Source organism: Bactrocera latifrons, unplaced genomic scaffold (assembly GCF_001853355.1).
Source record: "Bactrocera latifrons isolate USDA-ARS-PBARC rearing strain unplaced genomic scaffold, ASM185335v1 scaffold_7, whole genome shotgun sequence".
Lineage (NCBI taxonomy): Eukaryota > Metazoa > Arthropoda > Insecta > Diptera > Tephritidae > Bactrocera > Bactrocera latifrons.
Genome location: NW_017537378.1, coordinates 1,481,837 through 1,504,585, shown reverse-complemented (window position 1 = coordinate 1,504,585; position 22,749 = coordinate 1,481,837). Strand labels below are relative to the sequence as shown.

The 22,749-nt window shown below is 37.6% G+C and overlaps 1 protein-coding gene across 2 annotated transcripts in view; it reads left to right on the top strand.

Moving 5' to 3' along the window:
* Positions 1-22,314, top strand: part of LOC108975917 (GAS2-like protein pickled eggs) — a 136,719-nt gene extending 114,405 nt beyond the window's left edge. For both annotated transcript variants that reach the window (XM_018944751.1, XM_018944752.1), the window contains exons 4-10: positions 4,647-4,843; positions 6,821-6,939; positions 7,114-7,394; positions 15,746-15,853; positions 17,051-17,241; positions 19,711-20,357; positions 20,428-22,314. In XM_018944751.1, coding sequence (XP_018800296.1) covers positions 4,647-4,843; positions 6,821-6,939; positions 7,114-7,394; positions 15,746-15,853; positions 17,051-17,241; positions 19,711-20,357; positions 20,428-21,656 — 2,772 coding nt within the window. In that variant the 3' untranslated portion in view covers positions 21,657-22,314. The remainder of the gene's footprint in view (positions 1-4,646; positions 4,844-6,820; positions 6,940-7,113; positions 7,395-15,745; positions 15,854-17,050; positions 17,242-19,710; positions 20,358-20,427) is intronic.
* Positions 22,315-22,749: the final 435 nt, after the last annotated feature.

Here is a 22,749-nt window from a genome sequence, read left to right as displayed (position 1 = left end):
AACTGACCACTTGTCAGCTATTCAAAGATATCTCGAAAATTTCACTCTCCACATTATTGAATTGCTTAATTTGGGCACATTTCTCAAGTGACAGTTTCGCAGCAATAAAATTACTTGAAATATTACAAATAGTCGTAGTAGAGCGTTTTGGGTTTTAATTTTCGTAACGCCATTAGCATTTCTTTACAATCTTCAACATGAAATCTAATAATAAAGGTATTAATCGGCTCGCTGACGGAATATGCACGTACCCACACTTCACTTCATGTCATGTCGCTCAACGGCCAGCATTGACTTTCAAGCCCGAAATCCAATCGGCTAAGCTGCCCAAAAGGGGCGTACGCTGTTGACACCGCTGCCGTCATTGCTATTGTTGTAGTTGTCAGAGCATTTGCAATAGACAGTTCAATGCATTGATGGAGTGCGGTTTAATTTAGCTCGTCGCCCACAAAGTGTTAAGTCAGTAAATAAATAAATCGGTTTTCCTAAAAGCGGTTCAACACTTTTGCTTCATTTGAGTGGTTCGAGATTTCAATTTCTATTCAAATTGAAATTGAAAGTGTTTGCCAACAAATTATTGCTACATTAAATCCCAGATGAATTTGTATTATTTGCATTTTTTCACTTCTTTACATATTTTGATGAACATTTTATTTGTGGCGTGGGCGCTTGAAGGTGTCGTATTGTCAACAGTTTGTCAATATTACCAATATTTCGATTTTAGTTCCCTGCCAGTTTGTTGATAAGAAATGCATTTGTCGTGCCTGTGGTTGTCTAAATATGTATGTGCGCGTGAGTGCTTAAACCTGTTCGGTTGAATAGAGCGTGACTGCATGTGAATGGCGTGAGAAGAAAAAATGCTGGAAATAAAAAAGAAAATAAAAACTATTTTATTTTTAAGAAATATAATAAAAATTGTTTTCCCATACTATATATCTAAATTATTTCGTTTGATTTTCGGCAACATTCGTGTATATATTCTTATTCTGATTGGCTCTCTCATTGACTAAGTGAAATTGGAAAAGGTCGCTAGTTATTTATGCACTACACAAGGACCTAACTCCAAACAGAACCCACTCATTTTTTGCAAAGGAGGGGAGATTTTCCAGTCTTTTTCACCGTTGCCGCATCATAAAATTCATACGGCTCATCGTTTCATGCGATATTCGCTGTTGCCAACGAATAAGAGTCTTTCCAGTACTACGTCGTATATATTATCGATCATCAGGATCAAGTACCTGTTTTTATTTAAATTCTCAAGATTAACGTGTCTTCGGTTTTTTATCGTGCTTAGTTGCACAATATTATTGACTATTTCGAAGTTTTGAGTGCCAAGAAAGGTGTGAAAGAGCATTGTCTGTCTATTTGATGACAGAAAATATTCCCACTGATACTCATTTCCTACCAAACCCTCTGGCAATTCTTTGAACCAATTCAGAATAAAAGAATGGCGCCATTGTCTAGCCTTTAATAAGAAATGATAAGACAAATATACTTAGGTCATATATATTTGGCCCATTGTCATATCATAATAATTTTGTCGCCTTCTAGAACTTATGCCAACGATTTTTCCAGTCCTAAGCACTTTTCGAGGTATTCTTCAGCGAATTTTGTTATGTCTCTTTGATCGGGTGAAAATAGGTTCCATGAAGCGGCAATTTCATTTTTTTTTAAAGATAAAATCACATGAAGCCCATTCTAGTGAGTACGATGGTTGATCGATGGAATTCATGGCGATTTTGGCTTTAAATTCGGTCACAGTCATACTCTTTTTGAAAAAAATACAGCCTTATCGGGATGAGACGAGCAAGAACGCGTTTCACAACCAAAATATCAAAATCTTTTTAACGGACTTGCGACAGATCTCGAGCTCTCTTATCAAATCTCTAATAGTTGTCTAACGATATCCAAGCACCTTATCGTTCACTTTTTTACTATTTCCATCAGTTGAAGAGATCGAGTCCAGAACAAGACATGTTTTCAACGATCTCGACCGTTTTTGAAGGCTTTGTACCACACGTAGGCTTATGTTTTTGATAAAATGAATCACCGTAAGCCTTTTCCAACATTTGCGAAGATTTTGCACATGAAATTTAGTTAGAAATTCAAAATTTAGACAAATTCTTTGTTTGATATTTTTATCCATTGTAAAAACTGCAACTCACTACTGAGGTGTATCAACTTAAGCATCTGCTTGTAACAGACTGGTTGACAGATTGCGCTCATATTTGCCATAGTAATTAAGGACAATCCTACCAACTTAGCAAAATACATTTTTTTAAATATCATTTTTTGCCACAATATATGTATATATGCGGAGCATACATACGTCGCGTATGAGTAACATTCGAATGTTGACCAACACAAAACCTAAATTTCTAGAAAAAACAGGCACAACTATTCTAATATTATACTTGAATTTTTTAACCATGAAAATTGAGAATGTTTCACACACAAAATTTAACATATACATATATAGATATATACGCTTTAGATGCACACTCAAATGCTTAGTTCATAAAAATATAGTATAAAAAACATGGGTGCGCGCATTATTAGACGTAGATACATTACTATGTACATATACGTATTTTTGTATGCCTGCGTATGCGTAATAATATGAAAACAATTTCGTCTGCAATAATTCGACAATGTACCCAATTTTAAATGGACCGCATCCGCGAAGAGTCACACTCACCTCCGTGGTGCGTATGCGTTACATTGTTACCGCTACTGTCGTTCGCTTGGTCATCAGCCCCGCCTGAGGATGACACAGCGCTTGCCAATTGCAATGGCAAATATCCAATTCACTGATGCCGGTGCTCGACACTGTCTTTTTCTGTTTTGTGTCTTTATTTATACGCTCATATATTTAGTTAAGCCGTTTATTTGGGATTTTTCAAATATCTAACGCACAAGCGGGCAAATAAAAAATGCAAGTGTGTATTTCTTCAGATAATCGTAGCCATATACTATTTGTGTGAATGCACTTATCTACAAGAAATTGATATCTATAAAAGTATATAGAAAAGTACAACGTGTATATATATATATGGATATATAATTATAATATATGCATATAGTATTATCCGTTTAATTAGAACCCAAAATAGTTTTTTTAGTTATCAAGGGTATCCTAGTGCCCCACCACCTACTTTTGGAATTGTCCAAAAAGACTTTTATCCTTTAGATATATAACTTCGACAATTCTTAATAGTTTCAGTATTTTTTTAACTTCATATTCGCCTAATTTCAATATGTAAATAAATGTATTAACTCCAACAACAACTTCAGCCTCGAAATAAAACGCAGAATAACTCTTACCAACAGTTGCTACTTAGAACTGAGTAGAGAATTGAGAAGTAAAGCCTGATGAGTCGGCCTTTCGAGAGAAAGGTTCTGTGTAAGATTTATGGCTCATTGGCAGCGGCGAATAACGCATTCGATAGAACAATGGGCTATGTGAGTTATACGACGGCATTGACAAAGTTCAGCGAAATAACAGGCAGCTGTTACGCTGACTTGATCATGTCGTCCGAATGAACGAAAACACTCCAGCTCTGAGAGTATTCGACACAGAACCCGCGGTGGGAAGCAGAGGAAGAGGAAAACCTCCACTCCGTTGGAAAAACCTAATGGAAAAGAACCTGGTTACACTTGGAATCTCCAATTCGCGCCAAACAGTGAAAAGGAAGAACGGCTGGCGCGCTGTTGTAAACTTGGCTATAATCGCGTAAGCGGTGTCTACGCCTTTAAAGAAGAAGAAGATATAAATTTAATATAAAGCAGAATTTTTTTTTTTTAATACTGATTTTATCAAAAATAAAATACTACTACTCAACAGGTCTGAAAAAAGAAATTGCGACTGTTGTGCTAAGAGATCTATGGGGTACTTGAGGTGCCCTGATAACGAATTTGAGTTCATCATTTTTGGTTTTAGTAACCGAAAGAGTCGCTAACATCATAGTCGCAAAATGACTGTAAATTAGTGTAATCATTAAAATGTAAAAATATTCGAGTAGTAAAGAAATTCTTTCTGGAACATCATCCTTCAGAGAAAATGTTTCATAAGTCTTAAAAAATTCATAAAGTAATTTTTTCCTATGATAGAGGAGAGGTTGTGGTTTTCCAGTAGTTTAGAAAGTATTGAGTCATAAGTTCTAATATAAGCTTTATATGGCATATGAATCAAGATTTTTTCTAAATTATTTCCTGTAAGATTTTAACAACATAATAAGGAAAGATAAGGAAATAAATTCAGCCCAATTGAATGAAGCAGAGAACACTGTATGCGTATTTGTAGTAAGTGCAAGCGTCGCACTAGAAAGTGATAGTATTTTCGTTTGCATTGCAACGCGGCGTGTCAACCTAAAAATGCGGCATTCGCAAGCACAAATTCTTTGGTATTTTTGGCATCAAAAGCATTCGCGCTTCGATTTCAACATTAAGATTACGCTAATGGGTTTATTGAGTGAATGTGCTTGCACTCACATCAATACATACATATATTTAATTATAACTAGAATTAAATTATATAATGTTGCTTGGTTTTATTTTTTTAGTACAAATTTAGTATAAGGTTTGCAACACTTTTTATTATGGATTTAAGTTAACTAAAATGTTATTCGTTTTGTTTGTCGTTGCAGCACGCGAACTATGTACGCCAAGCGGCTGAGGATTACTTGGCCCGCCGTCAGGCACGCAACAAATCGATGACGCGCTCAATGACTTCCGGCTCGGCCGGCCCCATTCTCGCCATGGGTAATGTACATTACTTGCCAGCAGCTAAAAGCGGAACATTCTTTTCACGCGACAATGTGTCCAATTTTATAACCTGGTGCAGGTACGATGCAAAATTTCTTTGTTTTTTACAATCAAGGATATCTGTATAAATTTTTTTCTTAAAAATGTTTATAAAAAATAGATAAATATTAAAAAAAATTGTTATCAAAATAAAAGATTCTGCATGAAAAGTGATTCAGCCTTAATAATTGAAAAAGGGGGTTGTGGTTTTCCAGTACTTCCTTTATGAAAAATGAAGCCAAGCATTTTTGAAAAAAGTATTTTTTTCAAAAGGCTGTTATAAAACCTTTTGTACCAAATCTAATATGTTAGTAAACCCTAAAGACTAAACTGTACCATTTGATGATGAGTAAGTTACACATGACTTATTAAAGATGAACACTTTATGAACCAAAAGTATATATCCTTAAAAGATGAAGGTATGAGCTAATTGGAACTTTTCTCGTCATATTTTACAACTCTTCAGACACAGTCAAAGAAGGTTAGGATATTTTGTTATGATCAATATGGTTTTGGAATAGTTTTCAGCGTCTTCAGCACATTTTGTTTTATCTTTTCAACTGAAAACAGATGGGGGAACAAAAATTCACACCGTGCCAAGTCTGCTGCATACGGTGGTTGATCGACGGTATTCATTGCCCTTTTGGCTTTAAATTCGGTCATGATGGTACGTTATCATCATGTAAAATCCATGAATAGTTTTCCCACAGTTCTCAATGCGGACTAATAGGACTCCTTATCGACTCTGCTTGGCTCGTCTTTTTCCCTCTATTCCGGTGATTATTGACTTGTTTGCTTGTCAAACTCATAAACTCATGTCTCATCGACATAATATAATAATAATGCTCTTACTTAATGTAGGATCGAAATTCGCACCATCATGTTCAAAGAGACTTTTTCACGGTGCTCTTTTTGAAAATAATTCAGCTTTATCGGCGCGAGTCATACCCAAAATATCGACCAAACCATTCGAGCGGTATTCAGTTGAAGAGGTCGGAGGTCGTCCAGGAAGAAGAATGTCTTCAACGACCTCTCGATCCTTTTTGAAGGCTTTGTACCATCATAGGCTTAAGTTTTTGATAAAACCTTTTCCAACATTCGCAACAATTTCACACACAAAATTAGATTAGAAATATAAAATTTGAGACAAATTCTTTGCTCGATATTTTTACCCATTGTAAAAATCACAACACAATACTGAGGTGTACCACCTTAAGCAGCTGCTGTAAACAAACTGGTTGATAGATCGCGCTCCTATTTGGCATAGTAATTAAGGAAAGTCCTGTCAGCTTAGCAAAATGCATTTTTTTGAAGTTCTTTTATCCGGGGAATTTAAGTACAATTTATGCGTTTTTGTCACAATATATAATTATTGAAAGAATTCTTACCCCTATACGGAATTATGTAAAAATTGGAAGAACATTTAGGAAAATTATTAATATTTACTAGCAATATTCTTCGTGCTTACAGTATCGAAAGTTTGCATACTCTTTAGCAACATGATCTACTCTTTTTCGGTAAAAGTGAAAGCTCTTTATAATTCTTGCGTTGGCTCTCCTCCACTCTGAATTTAAGAAATGCGTTTGTTAGTGCTGAAGATTTCGGACCCAGCGGTTGCAAGATTATTCAGAAAGGTTCAATGATATATCTCTATCGATTTTATGAAGCAATGATGAAGAATGACCACGTTAACCCATAATGCAGTGTTGGTATTCTTCGTAGTGAGTATCTTAACCCTGGAAGTGCTGTGATAACGATGCCCGTCCGGGGTTGACCATAGGAAAATCAGAGAAAGTGGTAAATTAATAGGAACTCCCCAAAAGCAAAACTTTTTTTACTAAAAAGTGCAGTAGTGATATTCAAAACATAATAGTTTCAAAAATATTTTCGAAAAAAAATTTTATAAAAAAGGAAATACAAGTAGTATGACTTACAACAAAATCAAAATCTTTTCAAATCACCTATTTGCTTAATGATCTTAATTTCTATAACTCCGTTTATTGCGTATTTTTTTCAGGAAAAGCCTTAAGATAATCGAGTGCCTGCTATTCGAAACGGATGATTTGATAATGCGAAAGAACGAGAAACATGTGATCCTTTGTCTATTGGAAGTGGCGCGTCGCGGCGCTAAGTTTGGTGAGTTACAACAACAGGACGTATGTATATTCAGTTCATTTATATTCTATATAATTTGCATAATACTCACGCGTGTATTTTGCAAAAACACACTGGCACACAAACATACATACATACATAGATTGGCAAATGTGAATGGTACATGTGAATAATTGCAACGTATTAAATTAACAGGTATGCTCGCACCCATGCTGGTGCAGATGGAGCGGCAAATCGATCGAGAAATCGCCGCCGACAACAAAGCGAATGGAATTGGGTGTGGCACACAGACAGACAACGCCGATGCGACTGGCACACAAACCGATATCGGCATCAATACCGATAATGTCGCCACAGAAACCGATATGTTCGACAGCGATTCGGAGAATGAGGATGACGAAGATAATAGCCCGATGCTGATGTATGGCCCACAACCGCAAATTATCACCAACGATTTGAAGAGTTTGGATGAGATGGTGAGTCTAACAAACACCTATCCTAAGTATACATTTATGCTGTATAAGTTATGCACGTACATTTTACCTTTAAATAGTTTGATGTAATAAAATTTGCAATGACTTTTTTTTTTAATAATTTGTGCACCAAACCTCAACACGAATTTGCCAAATCTGACAATTTAACTGTCATGTGGCACGCATATCGACATACATATTTACTCGTGTGTACTTGTGTAGGCACATTATTGACAAATTACATAACCAGCGCTACAAATGCATTTGACATGAATTTACAGTTAATTACAAATGAGCAGATAAATGACATGATTACAAATTTTCTGACATTAACTTTGCCATATCGCCATGGCCGTTCGCAAAAAGTCTTCACAGTGAATTGCGCTGCATGTGCTTACATAGAAATACCTGTGCGTTTATGAATAACTGTAATGCTTGAACCATCAGATTACACTTTGACTCGAAGTATGTACGTTTTACGTGTGAGTGTTATGCAATGTGCGTTAGTTACACCGTTAAATTATTTAGAAAGCCACATACATACTTAACACGAAAATCAAAAAAAATTGAGGTTATATTACAGTTGCTTAGAGCACAAATATCTACAAATGTAAAGTGTTTTCAGAAAAGAAATGGGAAAATTATTCAAGTTAGTAAGATGCTACATTAAAAAGATCACGAGAAGATATGCATTTGAAAAAAGTTCTTCCAATAGTAAATAAATAAATAAATTAAGGTGAATCAAAAATTTTGTAAATTTGTCCAGGGAAATTTCCTATTACATACTAAATCTAATACCGCTACATTCATATGTATGTATATATATGGCCTACCAGCAAGAAAAAGTGGTATTAAACTTAAATAAAACAGTCAAATTGGGTTCCTTTTATTGTTTTTGTTATGCAATTTTTATACTCTCGCAACAAAGTTGCTAAAGAGAGTATTATAGTTTTGTTCACATAACGGTTGTTTGTAAGTCCTAAAACTAAAAGAGTCAGATATAGGGTTATATATACCAAAGTGATCAGGGTGACGAGTAGAGTTGAAATCCGGATGTCTGTCTGTCCGTCCGTCCGTGCAAGCTGTAACTTGAGTAAAAATTGAGATATCATGATGAAACTTGGTACACGTATTTCTTGGCTCCATAAGAAGGTTAAGTTCGAAGATGGGCAAAATCGGCTCACTGCCACGCCCACAAAATGGCGGAAACCGAAAACCTATAAAATGTCATAACTAAGCCGTAAATAATATATTAAAGTGAAATTTGGCACAAAGGATCGCATTAGGGAGGGGCATATTTGGACGTAATTTTTTTGGAAAAGTGGGCGTGGCCCCGGCCCCTACTAACTTTTTTGTACATATCTCGAAAACTACTATAGCTATGTCAACCAAACTGTATAGAGTCGTTTCTTTTAGGCATTTCCATATCCAGTTCAAAAATGGAAGAARTCGGACAATAACCACGCCCACCTCCCATACAAAGGTTATGTTGAAAATCACTAAAAGTGCGTTAACCGACTAACATAAAACACTAAATTTTACGGAAGAAATGTCAGAAGGAAGCTGCATCCAGCTTTTTTTTTTTTAATTGAAAATGGGCGTGGCGTCGCCCACTTATAGACCAAAAACCATATCTCAGGAAGTACTCAACCGATTTCAATGAAATTCGGTATATAATATTTTCTTAACACCGCGATGACATGTACCAAATATGGGTGAAATCGGTTCACAACCACGCCTGAAATCTCGATTATCACTTTATCATGCGAGAGTATAAAATGTTCGGTGACACCCGAACTTAGCTCTTCCTTACTTGTTTTTTTTTTTTTCATTTATAATTTGAACGAAATGTCGGTCAAATGACCATCACAACTTCGTTTACATATCTCCACACTCTTACGTGAATTTGTCCCGGTGGACATCGGCTGGAATTTCGGCCATAGTGCGCAAAAATGTTGTCCTCGAAGCCCTCGAGGGGATAGCTTGGCTGGAAAGTTAATGCAATGCATTTGGCTTCAAGAGAAGCCTGTAAAAATTACTTGTCGCAGTTTTTCGCCGAGAAACCAGAAAATGTTTACATTGATATATACATATGATATTGATATATATATAAAATAGCAAAAACTGGTCGACCAAAATGGTACATATTTGGTTCATTACTCGTACAGTTTATTATAAATATAAAAAATAATAATAATAAGAAATACGAAATACGACAAGACTTTTTTGACTACCCAATATTTATCGATTGATTTGTCTACAGTTTGTTTCGACTCAAATATGTGCCACTGAGGTCTTCCTGAATTTTATTCTACGACAATGGGTTCTTTCTTCTTGTTATGTATCATAGGAAGCCTATTGAGTAACGACGTAATCAGGCGTGTCAGTAGGGTTTGCGAATATTTCAGGAGCATTACTAGTTTAGTTGAATAACCTTCTAATTCTGAGTTGTAGCTCGGACAATTCTAACAATACTCCTAATGAACATAAATAATCATATCAATCAATCAAACACCTTATACTCGTATCGTCGTCGTTTTTCTAACGCAAATCATATTTATAATTCGTTTTGAGCTTTTTTAACAAGGCTCATTGTACAACAGTCCTGTTTTATTTGAAAATAACTTTATACCAAACAAACAATCACATCATCTCCCTCTTGTCAATAATTTCGTCTCCGCTTATGCCATATTTACATATAAAAGAATTTCCGATACCCCAAGGAAATGCATGAGTACATATTAATAGTTTTTCAGTGATATCCACAAGCTAAAAAAAAAGCGCAGTTGGTTTTTGAGCGGAAAACGTTACTAGTAAATTAAAGCAAGCAACCAATTGAAGAAGTACGGAAAAGTACTTGAGGCGACATTCATTGGCGGTTTGATTTTATTGATTTTCACAGGGCTACAGAAGTTGTCGTTTATTTCATTTATTTCGCTTCTTTTGCATTTTCACATTTTACAGCGTTTCGTGGTCACGTTTTGTGAGTCAGTTGCGCGTGCGCAATTTCGCCAAACAAAAAACGCTTTGCGCATGGAAAAAGCGTAAAATGTTATGTTGCCATAATGTGGTTGTGGTATTGTTCCCATTTGACTGGGAGGCATGATGCCTTACTAACCGCTGGTCATTGGTGTGTTTACTTACACAGATACATATATCCATAACTATGTACCCAAGTCTAGAAGTAAAGTAGTCAAATATATTTGGAGCTGGACAAATGTATGGAAATATTTGTAGACTTATATTATTTGGAATAACAAGATTTTTTCAAATAGTCATTGTACCCTGAAAAGCGTTTACAATGAAATTTCTAACACCTAGAAGGAAACGACAGAGACTGTATATAACAGGATCAACGTAACGAAAATCGAACTGAAATTTTGTGTACGCTCTTTTCTCCCCAAGAAGCTGGTCAAACGTCGGTACCACCTACATATGTCGGATCACTGTAAGATGCCATACAAACTGATCGACCCAAATCAAGTTTTTCTATAGAAAATAATTTTTTTTGGCGAGATATCTTCACAAAAATTGGTGCTGACACCGTTGATTAAGATACCTCTACTATCTTGAAGAAATTGTGCAGATCGGAAAACTATAACATATAGCTGCCATACAAACTGTCCCGTCTATATTTTCCTACCGAACCTGTTGCACTTCTATTTTCCGAAAAATACCATTTTTATTGCCTTTAATTGATTTCATTCAAATAGAGCGAGCGGCTGTCCTCCCCGGAAGTCTACAAGTACGCGGAGGCGATACATCAACTTACTAATTTGACAAGACGTGTGTAGATGAAATGTCACTTCTAGGCATAAAATGCCACCACCAGCCGATCAGCCGATCAGCCGCTCAGCTGCCAAACAGCACACCGTGAGATCAAGCCGGAACGGCGTGCAATCAAAGAGATTTTTCAGATTTCCGCACGCCCGCAGCAAGATTTTCCAACCAAATTACCATGCATACCTACACACAAACACACGTGCATACAGAGTCGGTCAACGCAATAAATAAGCGCCGCAGTCAACAAGGCGCATACATTGTATGATACACGTTCGGTGTGGAAGTTTGTGTGAGTGCCTATAAACTCCCGCCAAATACAACAATGAAATATGCGCAGGCGCGCAGTCAAAACATTCCGCAAAGTGGTCGAGCGGTCAGCGCCAAGAGGCTTATAGATACCATGCCACTTTTAACCACTTTTACTCTTATTGCAGCAAATTGGACACCAACAACAGCGAACAGTAACAATAGCGACGACAGCAACCGTTTAAATCGCTGACGAAGGATCGCAGCATTACAAAATCTTTGCCGTGGCAAGCTTGACAAGCCAAGCGATGATYGGTGCATTGGTGTTGTTGTTGTTATTGTTGCTGCTGTTGCTGCATGTTTAAATTCCGAAAAACACTAAAACGGGCGTGAAAACGTTGAAGCGCCACCAAGCGCCAACAACAACAGCAACCAAAGCTCATACTTAGCGCACAACATCAACAACACCAATCAGTAAGTCAACAGGCCGACACAATAACGAATCACACTGTGCAACATGCTTAGCAAACGTAGCCAAACAACAAGAACAACCACGCACAGGCCAACGGTTCGGTTGGCTACGGCAGCAGCAGCGAAGCAAAGCAAAACAATGGCAACATGCATCATCAATTCTGGTGGGCAACTATCGTCAAAAGGCATCGGTGGCAACAGTAATTGCCAGACTCGCACATTTTGTGCGAAGTGATTGATTTCCGCAACTAGTATGCGCTAGCCTCCCTGGTGTAGACGTAACGTGAGCTCCGCCAGTGCGTCTGTCTGTCTGTTGTCTGTCTTCCACTGTTTACTGTCCGCTGGTGTCGTTGTTGTGCGTTAGACTTGTTGGTTAACGGTACGTAGGCTGTTGCAACCCATGATGATTATTGTGATCTATGGGAAGCATTTAGATTTACATTGATCGCTTGTTGCATGCCCCATGATGTTGCATGTATCATGACTATCAACACTAAGCAATTGTGTACTACAGTCGCCAGTCGCTTGCTATTCTTCTATTAAATATGTACATAGTGTAAGCATATGTCAAACGGTGTTCTTAGAGTAACGAGGAAGATGATCGTAGATCGTACGAGTTTTCATGGAATAAATAGCAAATTAATTTGCTTCTATAAATTTAGTGTCTTAATCTTATTGTAGAAGCATAAAACATTCCTACACAAAATCTGATTTCATCAGAACTGTATTCAAATAATAATGATACTTATATGTTATATCTTTTTTATTCCTAGATTTAATGCACCCTTAAATATATAGCCTTGATTTGTTCAATGTGTCGCCTGAATAGTGCTTTATCGTCTTTCTTCTTCTGTCCACTTCGTTTGAAAGTCATCTCCTCATCATAGATTTTTTGTGTTTTTTCCAGCTCCTATAATTTTTTTCCAACTTAAGTAACAAAGAACCTGTTCAAGAACTATTGCCTTATTAATTTAAGTTTTTTCATTTCTATTTCTTCATCCGTAAAAAATTTGTTGCATCTATTAGTCATAATATGTAAAAAGGAGACTTGATTAGATTTCCAGTACTAAACAATCCGAGACTGAGTTGAAGCTCACTTCAATATAAAATGAACATTATGACAGCCACTGTATTATCTTGGCGATGGTCTTTCGCTCTATTAAAATAAGCGAGACTGTATTGTAGCATGGGACTGATCATCCCTTTCGGGTTTTCTCACTGATTAACTGACTGACCGACTGAATTGTTCAATTCCGCTTGTTAGTTGCCAGGCATTGTCGTAGCTTGATACTACTTTATATGCATGTAATATTAAACGGTTCATGCATAGTGGAATGAAAATGGAATATCTGTTCTAAAAAGTACTATGAGCAAAAAATAGTAAGACCTTGTGCACAATTTTAAAATTCTTAATTTATTCCTCAAAATCTATGTCGTTCCACTCAAACTAATCCACATTTGTAACAACGTTTTTTCCAATCCTCAACAGAGTTGGTAAAGTCAATTTTTAAAATAGCCTTCAATGCGCGATTCACGTTTAATGTCTTCAATTGACTCAAAACGTTTTCACTGAAGCAGTCGTTTACGTTTGCTGAATAGCCAGAAGTCACACGGAGGCAAATGCGGTGGTCGAAAATTTGTCGAAAAACTCACAAAGAATCAATTCAGTGTGTGACGTTCTGCAAAAACCAAGAGTTAATTCCGGTCTCTTTTTACGAATAGCTTCCCGCAAACAACTCATAACACTCAAATAATATTCCTTGTTGGTAGTTTAACCGGTCGGAAGGCCCCGATAATCGAAGAAAATTGTCAACTTAACTTAGACGTGGTTTTTCGGCTTCGACTCACCTTTGCAATGATATTCGGCCGATTGGTCATCTGTTCCTGGATCGCAAACATAGATCCAATACTCATCGCTTGTGACAATACGTTTTAGTCGGAAAGCACTAATTCACAGAGGTTGGAAAAAATTGAGTGTCTTAAAAAGCTTTTCAAGAGCTTTCAATTTTCTTAGGCCTAAAATTATCTTTAAAAATGGTTTTCACTGAACCTTTCTATATTCCAACGATATTAGTACGATCTCTGACTATTAAACGTCTATTGTCAAGCACCAGTTCGTGGTCAACGCGTTTTAGATCCTCTTTGCATAATTTGTACCAATCATAAACACTTGTTTTCCTTTTCCAACATTCTGAACGTTTTGGCACCAAAATTTTGATTCCGCACACAAAATTTATTGGAACTATATACTTCAGAAAGACAAGCATATACTAAACTCTAATGACATTTTGACATATTTTGATGGTACTCTGACATACCGACCTAGAAAAAAGTATATATCGAGGAATGGATTTTCGAGCTGTGACTCGTCGTCACAGATTATGTTTTTAAAAAATATTTATGCCAAAAAGTCAAAAATACAGCAGTTGATTATTGTCTTTTGTTTCATATCTATCTATCTTAGTTAATTTGTAGTTTCAAACCTTAACATCGTATAAGTCATTGTTGATATTAATGGATAATCTCCTCTGTCATGGCTTCTGCAATGGAATTATGACTCCTATATTCATTCAAACAATCATATCCAACGAATCTCTTATATTCCTTTTCACAAATATAACCGTGGAGTCTGTAGCCGCTCTTTTTGTTTAGGCTGAAGATGGTTGACGTGTTTTCCGACATATTTTGAAGGCATAACCTCAACTAAAAGTTCTCCATAATGTTGGAATTTATACGATATATCAGCGGTGCAACTCACCACAAATTGCGCGCGTCTCCAAGTGGTAATTATTGCGCGTGCACAAAGGATTTACGAAACGAAGACGGAAAGGTCAAAAGGCCGTTGATGTTTAGATGTTGGGTGCTGGTATTATTAATGCCTACATGCAGTTGTTGTAATCACCGCTGTCACTGTTCAAGTAAATGCATCACGAACAGCCATTTGTCCGATTATTTGTTTAAACAAACAGAGGCGCGTGAAATTATGCGCAGCACCACTAACCATACCACCACACAGCTGACATGCAACGTATAGCATTCCTAACCATGTTGAGCGCCAGTTCAACAGTTCAACGGTTCAACGCTGCGCCACGCCACTACTGGGCAACCATCAGCATAGACGCAAGCAAGCTCCAGTCAACGAGCGACTAAATAAAGCGTTATTTTTTTGTTGTTGGTGTTGGTTAGCAAGATGAACTGCTGCAAGAGCTGGCATTGTCCGTCCGTCAGGTAGTCGCATGCGCCATCAGTTCATTATCGCTAATAGGATTTGTGCGCCGTTGATGTTGGCCGCCGCTGCGGTTGTGCTTGCTGCTGTTGCTGTTGTTGATGATCACAGTTCAGCGATGGCAACTGTTTTGGCATTTTATGCCGCAAAATGTTGCACGCTTCTTGAGATGCTTCTCTATTTTTTGCTTAAGTGTATTTTTTTTTGGTTTGTGCTTGCTCATTGCCTTTCTTTCCGCTGGAACAACTCAGTGGAAAATGGCAATTTGTTTGTAGATTTGTTAAGTTAATAACGGTGCAATGCGCGAGCAGACAAATGGACGACGAATGACTCGGCTAGCATGAATGGATCTTATAGTGGATTCAAGATGCCGCAAATTGTAATTTGCGCAAAATTAATGATGTTACATGTTTGATGCGTTGTGGCAAATCATTTTACCCTAGCGAGGATTTCGTTTATGTGTTTCTGTTTTTATTTTTTATTTTGAAATTTAGCAGCGTGCGATCGCATCGTATTGTCGTATGATTGTAGTCTCAAAACACTCAAATTAATAAAAATCATGTAATTCAGCTTTTACTTTCGTTGCATTTGACACGAGTTTACTAATTGTTCGTTCTTTCTCTTACAGGTCAGAGATTTGGTCGAGAAGTGTACGTGTCCATCGCAATTCCCAATGGTACGGGTGTCGGAGGGCAAATATCGAATTGGTGATACGAAGGTGTTAATCTTTGTGCGGGTAAGTAACCATGAACGCAATAAATAATAAAAAAAGAATTATTTTAAATTTAAGATGAAAGATAACGATCGGTGGGCTTGCCACCATATTTTTTGATCATTTTACTTCAAGCTGTCTTATTGCACATTGGGTATAGATCACAAGTCAACTGTTCTGTCCAATGAGGCTAGGTTGTTAGATGGCTGAACTAGAGATTGTACTTAGATTACCATTATAAATGCAGTCCTTTGTGAAGCCATAAAAATAGAACCCCTGTAAATCGCAATTTAGCAAAGCGCCTTGTGGACAATAAAAATTTGCTCTGGCTTTTAATTTCTAGTCCCACCAGTTCGGAGTGATATCATAAAGTATGAGCTGAACGAGACTAACACTGCGTGAAACACATTTGAATGCCAAACTACTTGCTCCAAACCTGGCTCTCACGTGCAACCCAATCTTTGGTGTATAAGTTTCTGCAAACCACCGAAACTGAAATAATCAGAGCGGGCGCTTACCGCAAATCAGCTATTTGTTGAAGAACTTCGCTTTGACGGGGATTGTGGCCAGACGCTGTTGTTGTAGCGGCAGAATTCTGCCGAGTTGACAGCCCTTGGACGGAAAAAAATCTTTGTCCGTTCTGGTTATGGAGATCTGTTTGTCGTGGGAACGAAGGCCAGACGATTATTCACCGGGGTAAATGCCAGGACTCGTGGGCGGAGTCTCTCTTCCATCACGAATACCACATCGAATTTACACTCCTTTATATGGCTACTATGGCAACAAGAATCTACTCGTCTCAGTCCTTGTCAGGGTCGTCATCAAAAGCGGGGTCTCTCGTCCGAGGCTGTTGTTTTCCTTTCATTGGTCACGGTATTTAAGTGGCGAGTTCCAAACCCAGCGAACAACCCTGAGGAGGATTGATTCGCCTTCTTACTTTACGCTTTAGCTCAAATAGAAATTCTTTGGCTAGCGAGAGGATACTTAGTTTAAGACCGGACCGGACCTCAGGAAGCTTTCCTCACTTGCGTGAACTTCTACACATAACTCTATATCCTCCTATCCTACGTTCATATAATAGAAATTATTGGAAATTCGTAATCAAAATGTATTCGCAAATTGAAAACTTTTGCATGACAACTATACATCACTTTAACCCATTTCGAGTTAGTTATATTTACTTATTCATCTATTTATTTACTTCTTTGTTGTTTCATAAAGATCCTACGTTCTCACGTTATGGTACGTGTCGGCGGTGGTTGGGACACCCTGGCCCACTATCTGGATAAGCACGATCCTTGCCGTTGTAAAGCACAGCATCGTTCATCAGTTGCAGCACGCCTGGTGCCACGCACCACCAATCAAACTAATGGAGGCATTGAATTGCACAAAGCACAAGTCATCTATGAGCGGTGAGTACTACACTGACGGAAATATTTATATAATATGTGTGAAATGTGTGAACTCAAAAACATATAAATATGCACATATGTATAGGATTTGTTTATTGCACAAAGTCCACTTAATTTTTGATATGTAATAATAGGCCACCCCTTCCATATGCCAACACTGCCGCAATAAACACGGTGATTTCTGTGATTACTTATAATTTATATTGATTAGTGGCTTATTTGCAAATTGAAATACGAGTATATACCACACATATAGACATATGTATATCTCGCTAACATTAAAATGCCATTTTTATTAATTAATGCAAATGCACTACGGAATTTATTCTTCAAAGCATTAAGCTTGCGGATTGAATTCTCTTTGTCTATGCATACATATTCTCATACACTAGCGGGCACAGAAAAGGCAGTAATATAAATTTTACATATTGCATATTAAAGTAAGAGATTTTTGAAAGCAAACCCTTTGTATAGTTAGTTAGTATACTAGTAATTTATTTATTTTTATTTTATTAACATTTTGCAAAAGTCGCGATACACCAACCAATTCCTTCATTAATGTTTTGCTTACTGTTCATATGTCAGGTGTCAGTAATAAAGTTTAGACACAGACATACTACACAGCTTTGACAGTATTTTATATATACTTTGTATATATAGTATGAAAAGAAATAGATTTATGCTGGCGACACTAGCTGATTGCAATTCTTCCGCCATACACTTGCCACATTCTACACTAAGTAATTGTCTCTATAGAAATATATGTATTTAAAATTTTATAAATTTGACAGTTGTCGCTTTCCCCTTTATGTTTCTTGCACCTCTTTTTTTACATTACCTGCGAACTGAGCTCAGCTCTTGTGTTGACCACCGCTTTGTTTATGTCTGTAACTTTGTTCGTGTATTAAATTTTTTATTGTTAAAAAGGCATAAATTCTACATGCAATAATCGTAATTTGCCTTGACAACTGCTCGATTGCGCTGGAATGTGTCAAATTGATTATTACTCCAGTGAGGTAGGCGCGTAGCCCTCCTGTCAACAACAAATGTCACAATTCGCAATTCTATTACAATAACAACGTTGACAATAATAATTGTGATATAATAGTAATTTCAACACTAAAAGTAATAATAAATAAATGTATATTAAGTTTTGAAGGCCAAGAAGGAAGCGTCGAAGACTCTGCATATTGTAAATATTTTACGCATATAGGTAGGTATATATACATAGGTCGATTTGGCCATGTTCGTCTGTCTGTATAGTTCTTGAGATATCGATCAGAAATTGTGTTTTCAACCATTTCACCCCAAGAGCTGCTCATTTGTCGCAACCACAGATTTCGGACGACTATATAGCTGCCTACAAACTGTTCGAATAAAATCATATCTCCTTAGGCAAAAAGTATTTCTTTGGCAAATTATCTTCACAAACTTTGGCATGTATTATTGGCAAGGATAACCCTACAGTATCCGAAAAAAATTTTCGGATCGATCAAAATATAGTACAAGTACATACTTATGCAATGATAACTGGTCACTGTCTGAGGCTGACAGAACGGAAAGACTGTAGGAATGTCTACAGCAAGGCACCAGAGAAACAACAGAGCATCTCTTGTGCACTTTTCTCGCATTGGTAAGACTAGGTTTTAAGTATCTGGGTCCCTGCGGTATGATTCACTGGATAGTGAGGCCGCAGAGTCTGTTAAAATTCGCGTCAAGCCTACTGGATGACTACTCCTCTTGGTCTTAGCAACCGAACTCCATCTTGTATCTCAAAGAACCAAACTGGTCTATGCGTGGCTTATTGGCCTACCAGATTAATCTAACCTAACCTATGGGGTTAGTATCTATTGGTAAAATAAACGTTCAAATTTCCGTATGCGAATACCCGAAATGTGCAATGTATACTAAATAAAAAAATTCCTAATCTATATTGAGTATCAAATTGGAAGTCATTGAAGATCAGTGTACATATTACCCATATTCCCAAAGCGGTTACTTCAAAAGAATATAACAGTCAGTCAGCTCGGCTTAAGGCCTTGTAAGTATTAAATATTCTCGATTGCTCGTTAGAAAATGAATCAACGCGTTGATATTTATTGAAGCATGCCGCTTGCATAATTTCACAGTTATTCAATTACACAGAAGGAATTATAAAACAAAGGCAATGAGCCGTTGTAAAATCTTTTAACACAGAAAATACATTATTGAGACCTAATGATATACACATACGTATGTACTATATATGTATGTATTTATATTTAATGCGTTTTTCATCAAAAATACTCCACCGACGATATTTACATTATTCTGTTAGTTCTTGGGTTTGTTAGGACTTGGTATAGAATATGTACAAGTATGTTACCCTGACCGTATGTAATCAACTACCAATTCTTAGTATCATTTAATAATACACCAGACTTTTTCCAATAAAGGTATATAAATAACCTTCTGTTTAACATTTACCAGCTCACCGCCGTCGACTCGCAAAATTATTTCCAATTTCAATAATCAGGCTGCCGGCAATGGATTCGCAACATCATCGCCTAATTCCAACAATAACTCATACAATTTGTCACCCAATTTCGGCAGTAATAATAAGCAAACCAGTCGCAGTCCCACGCCTCAACGTAAGTTTTTTAATCATCACAATACTGCGAATGCAACAGATGGCGCCGTTGGAGAAAAACTACTAACAGCAAATGGCACAAATGGTACTTCAACATTGTCGCCTTCGACAAATTTAGCACGTCGTTCCATGTCGCCCAGCCCGCGCCGACTTATGGATATGCGTAAGAAGCAGAGCTCGTTGGATTCAAGTAACGGTAGTGGTCCCAAATCTCTGCCAATTTGCAGTGAAACCGCAGGCAATCATATACAATTTGATGGGCTCAACTATACGGCTGGACAAGCTGAGAATGGCACTACGACGCAAGTAGGAGCCGGCAACACGGATGCCAGCGCAAATGGCATAAACAATAAATTCGAAAATATCAGTGACAATGGCAGTGAAATCAGTGATGAGGGCTATCGTAGTCTGGGTGTGATACAATCAAATGCCCAAAAGCGTGAGTCACTGCACAGTCAGGCTTCGGTGGAGGACGCTGAAAGTAATGGTAAGATGAACTCAACACATATTTTCTGCACTTAATTTGAATCTAATATTCGTTATTAATTACATTTCAGCGCGTCTTGATCAGACCTCCAGTGATTCACAACTATCACCAGTCGATGATTTGACCATATCTAACAAGGCAGTCGATATACTTGGCTCCGACTTTAATAGCACACCCATAGAGCTGAATATTGATGCTGGACCGCAGTCATTGCCAGCTGTGCTCACCACACCGGCACAAAATTTTACGCAAATGAATCTGGCAGATAGTTTCGAACAATCAGGAATCTTTATAACCGATGATGAAATCACTGTTGATGTAGCAAATGCCACGGGTTTGCGCAAAACTGGATTTGCCAACAAAATTTTCGGCGGCGATGATGTTACCGATAACAGTGTCCCAACGAATAAGGAACCAAAAGATAATAATGCGAGTAAAAGTAGTAAAATACCACGCTCGCCAGTAGCGCCGCGCCGACGTAGTCTAGATAACAGCAATTGCAGCAGCGCCAGCATGCAGGACATTTCGACGCGTACCGGCCTGCCGGTTTTCAACCGCAAACAGCCCGTTTACCGTTCCGTACGTCGTCCGGCCACCGAGATCAATAGGAATAGTGACAATGTATCCGCCGCAGCAGCGACACGTAAATCTACAACGCCACCCGTGCGTGAGGTCACAAACACTTGGAGTGGACGCGCCGCAGCCGGCAAAAAGCGCCCAACACTCAATGCCGACACCTTCACCGCCCACAATGGTGCTGCAACACCCAGCAGCGGCAATGCCTTTGAACGTAACACACGCACACGCTCCTCTCAGATACTTTACGACAGCAATGGACGTCGCGTACGCGGGTGCACCGCCTCACTTACTACATCGCCGGTAAAGAACTACAATACATCACCGCTGGCGCAACAACTACTCGAAGCTGCCAGCAGCGCCAAAAATGATGCACAAATTTTAGAAAAAATGAAAGTATTACTCTCACGCTATTCCAGCAACAGCAATGCTGGGCCCAATAACAGCGTCACAAGCGCAAGAGCAACAGCTGGCGGCAACAGTAACAATAAGAAGCCCGTCTACGAGGACTTCACATCAGCCTGGGTGCACAGCAATGGCAATCTGGAACGTTCCAACAGCTGTTCGCCTCCCACAAAAAGTCTCTCGAAACGCAGCTCGGCCGCCTCCTCCACGGAGAGCACACAATCGCGCGAGGTGGCATCGGTCATTGTTTCGCCGCGACGCGATCGCGGTTTATCCAAAATTCCAGCACCGACACGACAACACACCGAGCTGTACTAACACACGATGCAAATGCCCGCCAGGCTGCGCATTCAGCAGAGGGCAATAATGTTGCAGCAACGAAAAAGACAAGTGTAAGAAGTGTTTGGAGTAGTGCTGGTAGCGGAAGTACCTAAGCATTTTACCCCTTAACGTTATCCATGTATGTCTCTAGGTAGTTTTGTAGTTTTCTAGGCAGTAGTGTGAAATTTTGAAATGAAAAGTAAGTTTTTTTTCTGGTTATAGCCACCGAAAAAAGAGGTTAGCTATAATTTTTATACGAAACTAATTTTTATATGACATTAATTTTATAACTGAACTGTAGGAAGTGTTGGCGAAAAGTATATAGAATTTCGGTTTTAATTTTTGAGTTTTTTTTTTTTACTCATAGCTCTTCTTACAACGTACAGTAAATGCAACTGTATTCTTTTATATGAATTCCGCTTTTGTTTGCGTGGATAAAACGCTTAACCGTACTTCTATGTTAATTTTTATTAGCAATGCGTACGCCACGGCGTGTACTTATCGCGGAGAGTTTTGAAGGAAAAGCTGTTCTAACGTCAGTGATGTGCAATTATGACAAACGGAACACTATTAAAATCAAAAGAAGATAATTTCAAAATTTTATACAAATTAACGGAAATATTTTATTTTGTTGAAGCGTTTGCACTAATTGTACATACCATATATTGTTGTATGTATGCAACTGGTATATTATATAAAAAAATATATAACTGTCACAAATGCCTAAAAAATAAATATATATATATATGTATGTATACCAAAAATAATTTACAAACACATGTTCAAAACAGTATTTTCTTTATCTACATATACCAGTCACAATTAGCATAAACCAACGGTATCTGCCACAGCGTAATTCATAGTTTTCCAGGAGCTTAGCACTGACAGCTTGAAACTGACAATTTGACGGCAATAATATGTATTAAACTGTAATAATAAAAATGAGAAATATTGTAAAAATATTCTATGAGGATTTCACAACAAATTCGAGGAGCGAAAAATAGAGGCTGGCAAATTAATTTATAATTTAATTTACTTTCGACAATACTAGTAGATTATAATAGAGTGTGAAATATGTATGAACATACAT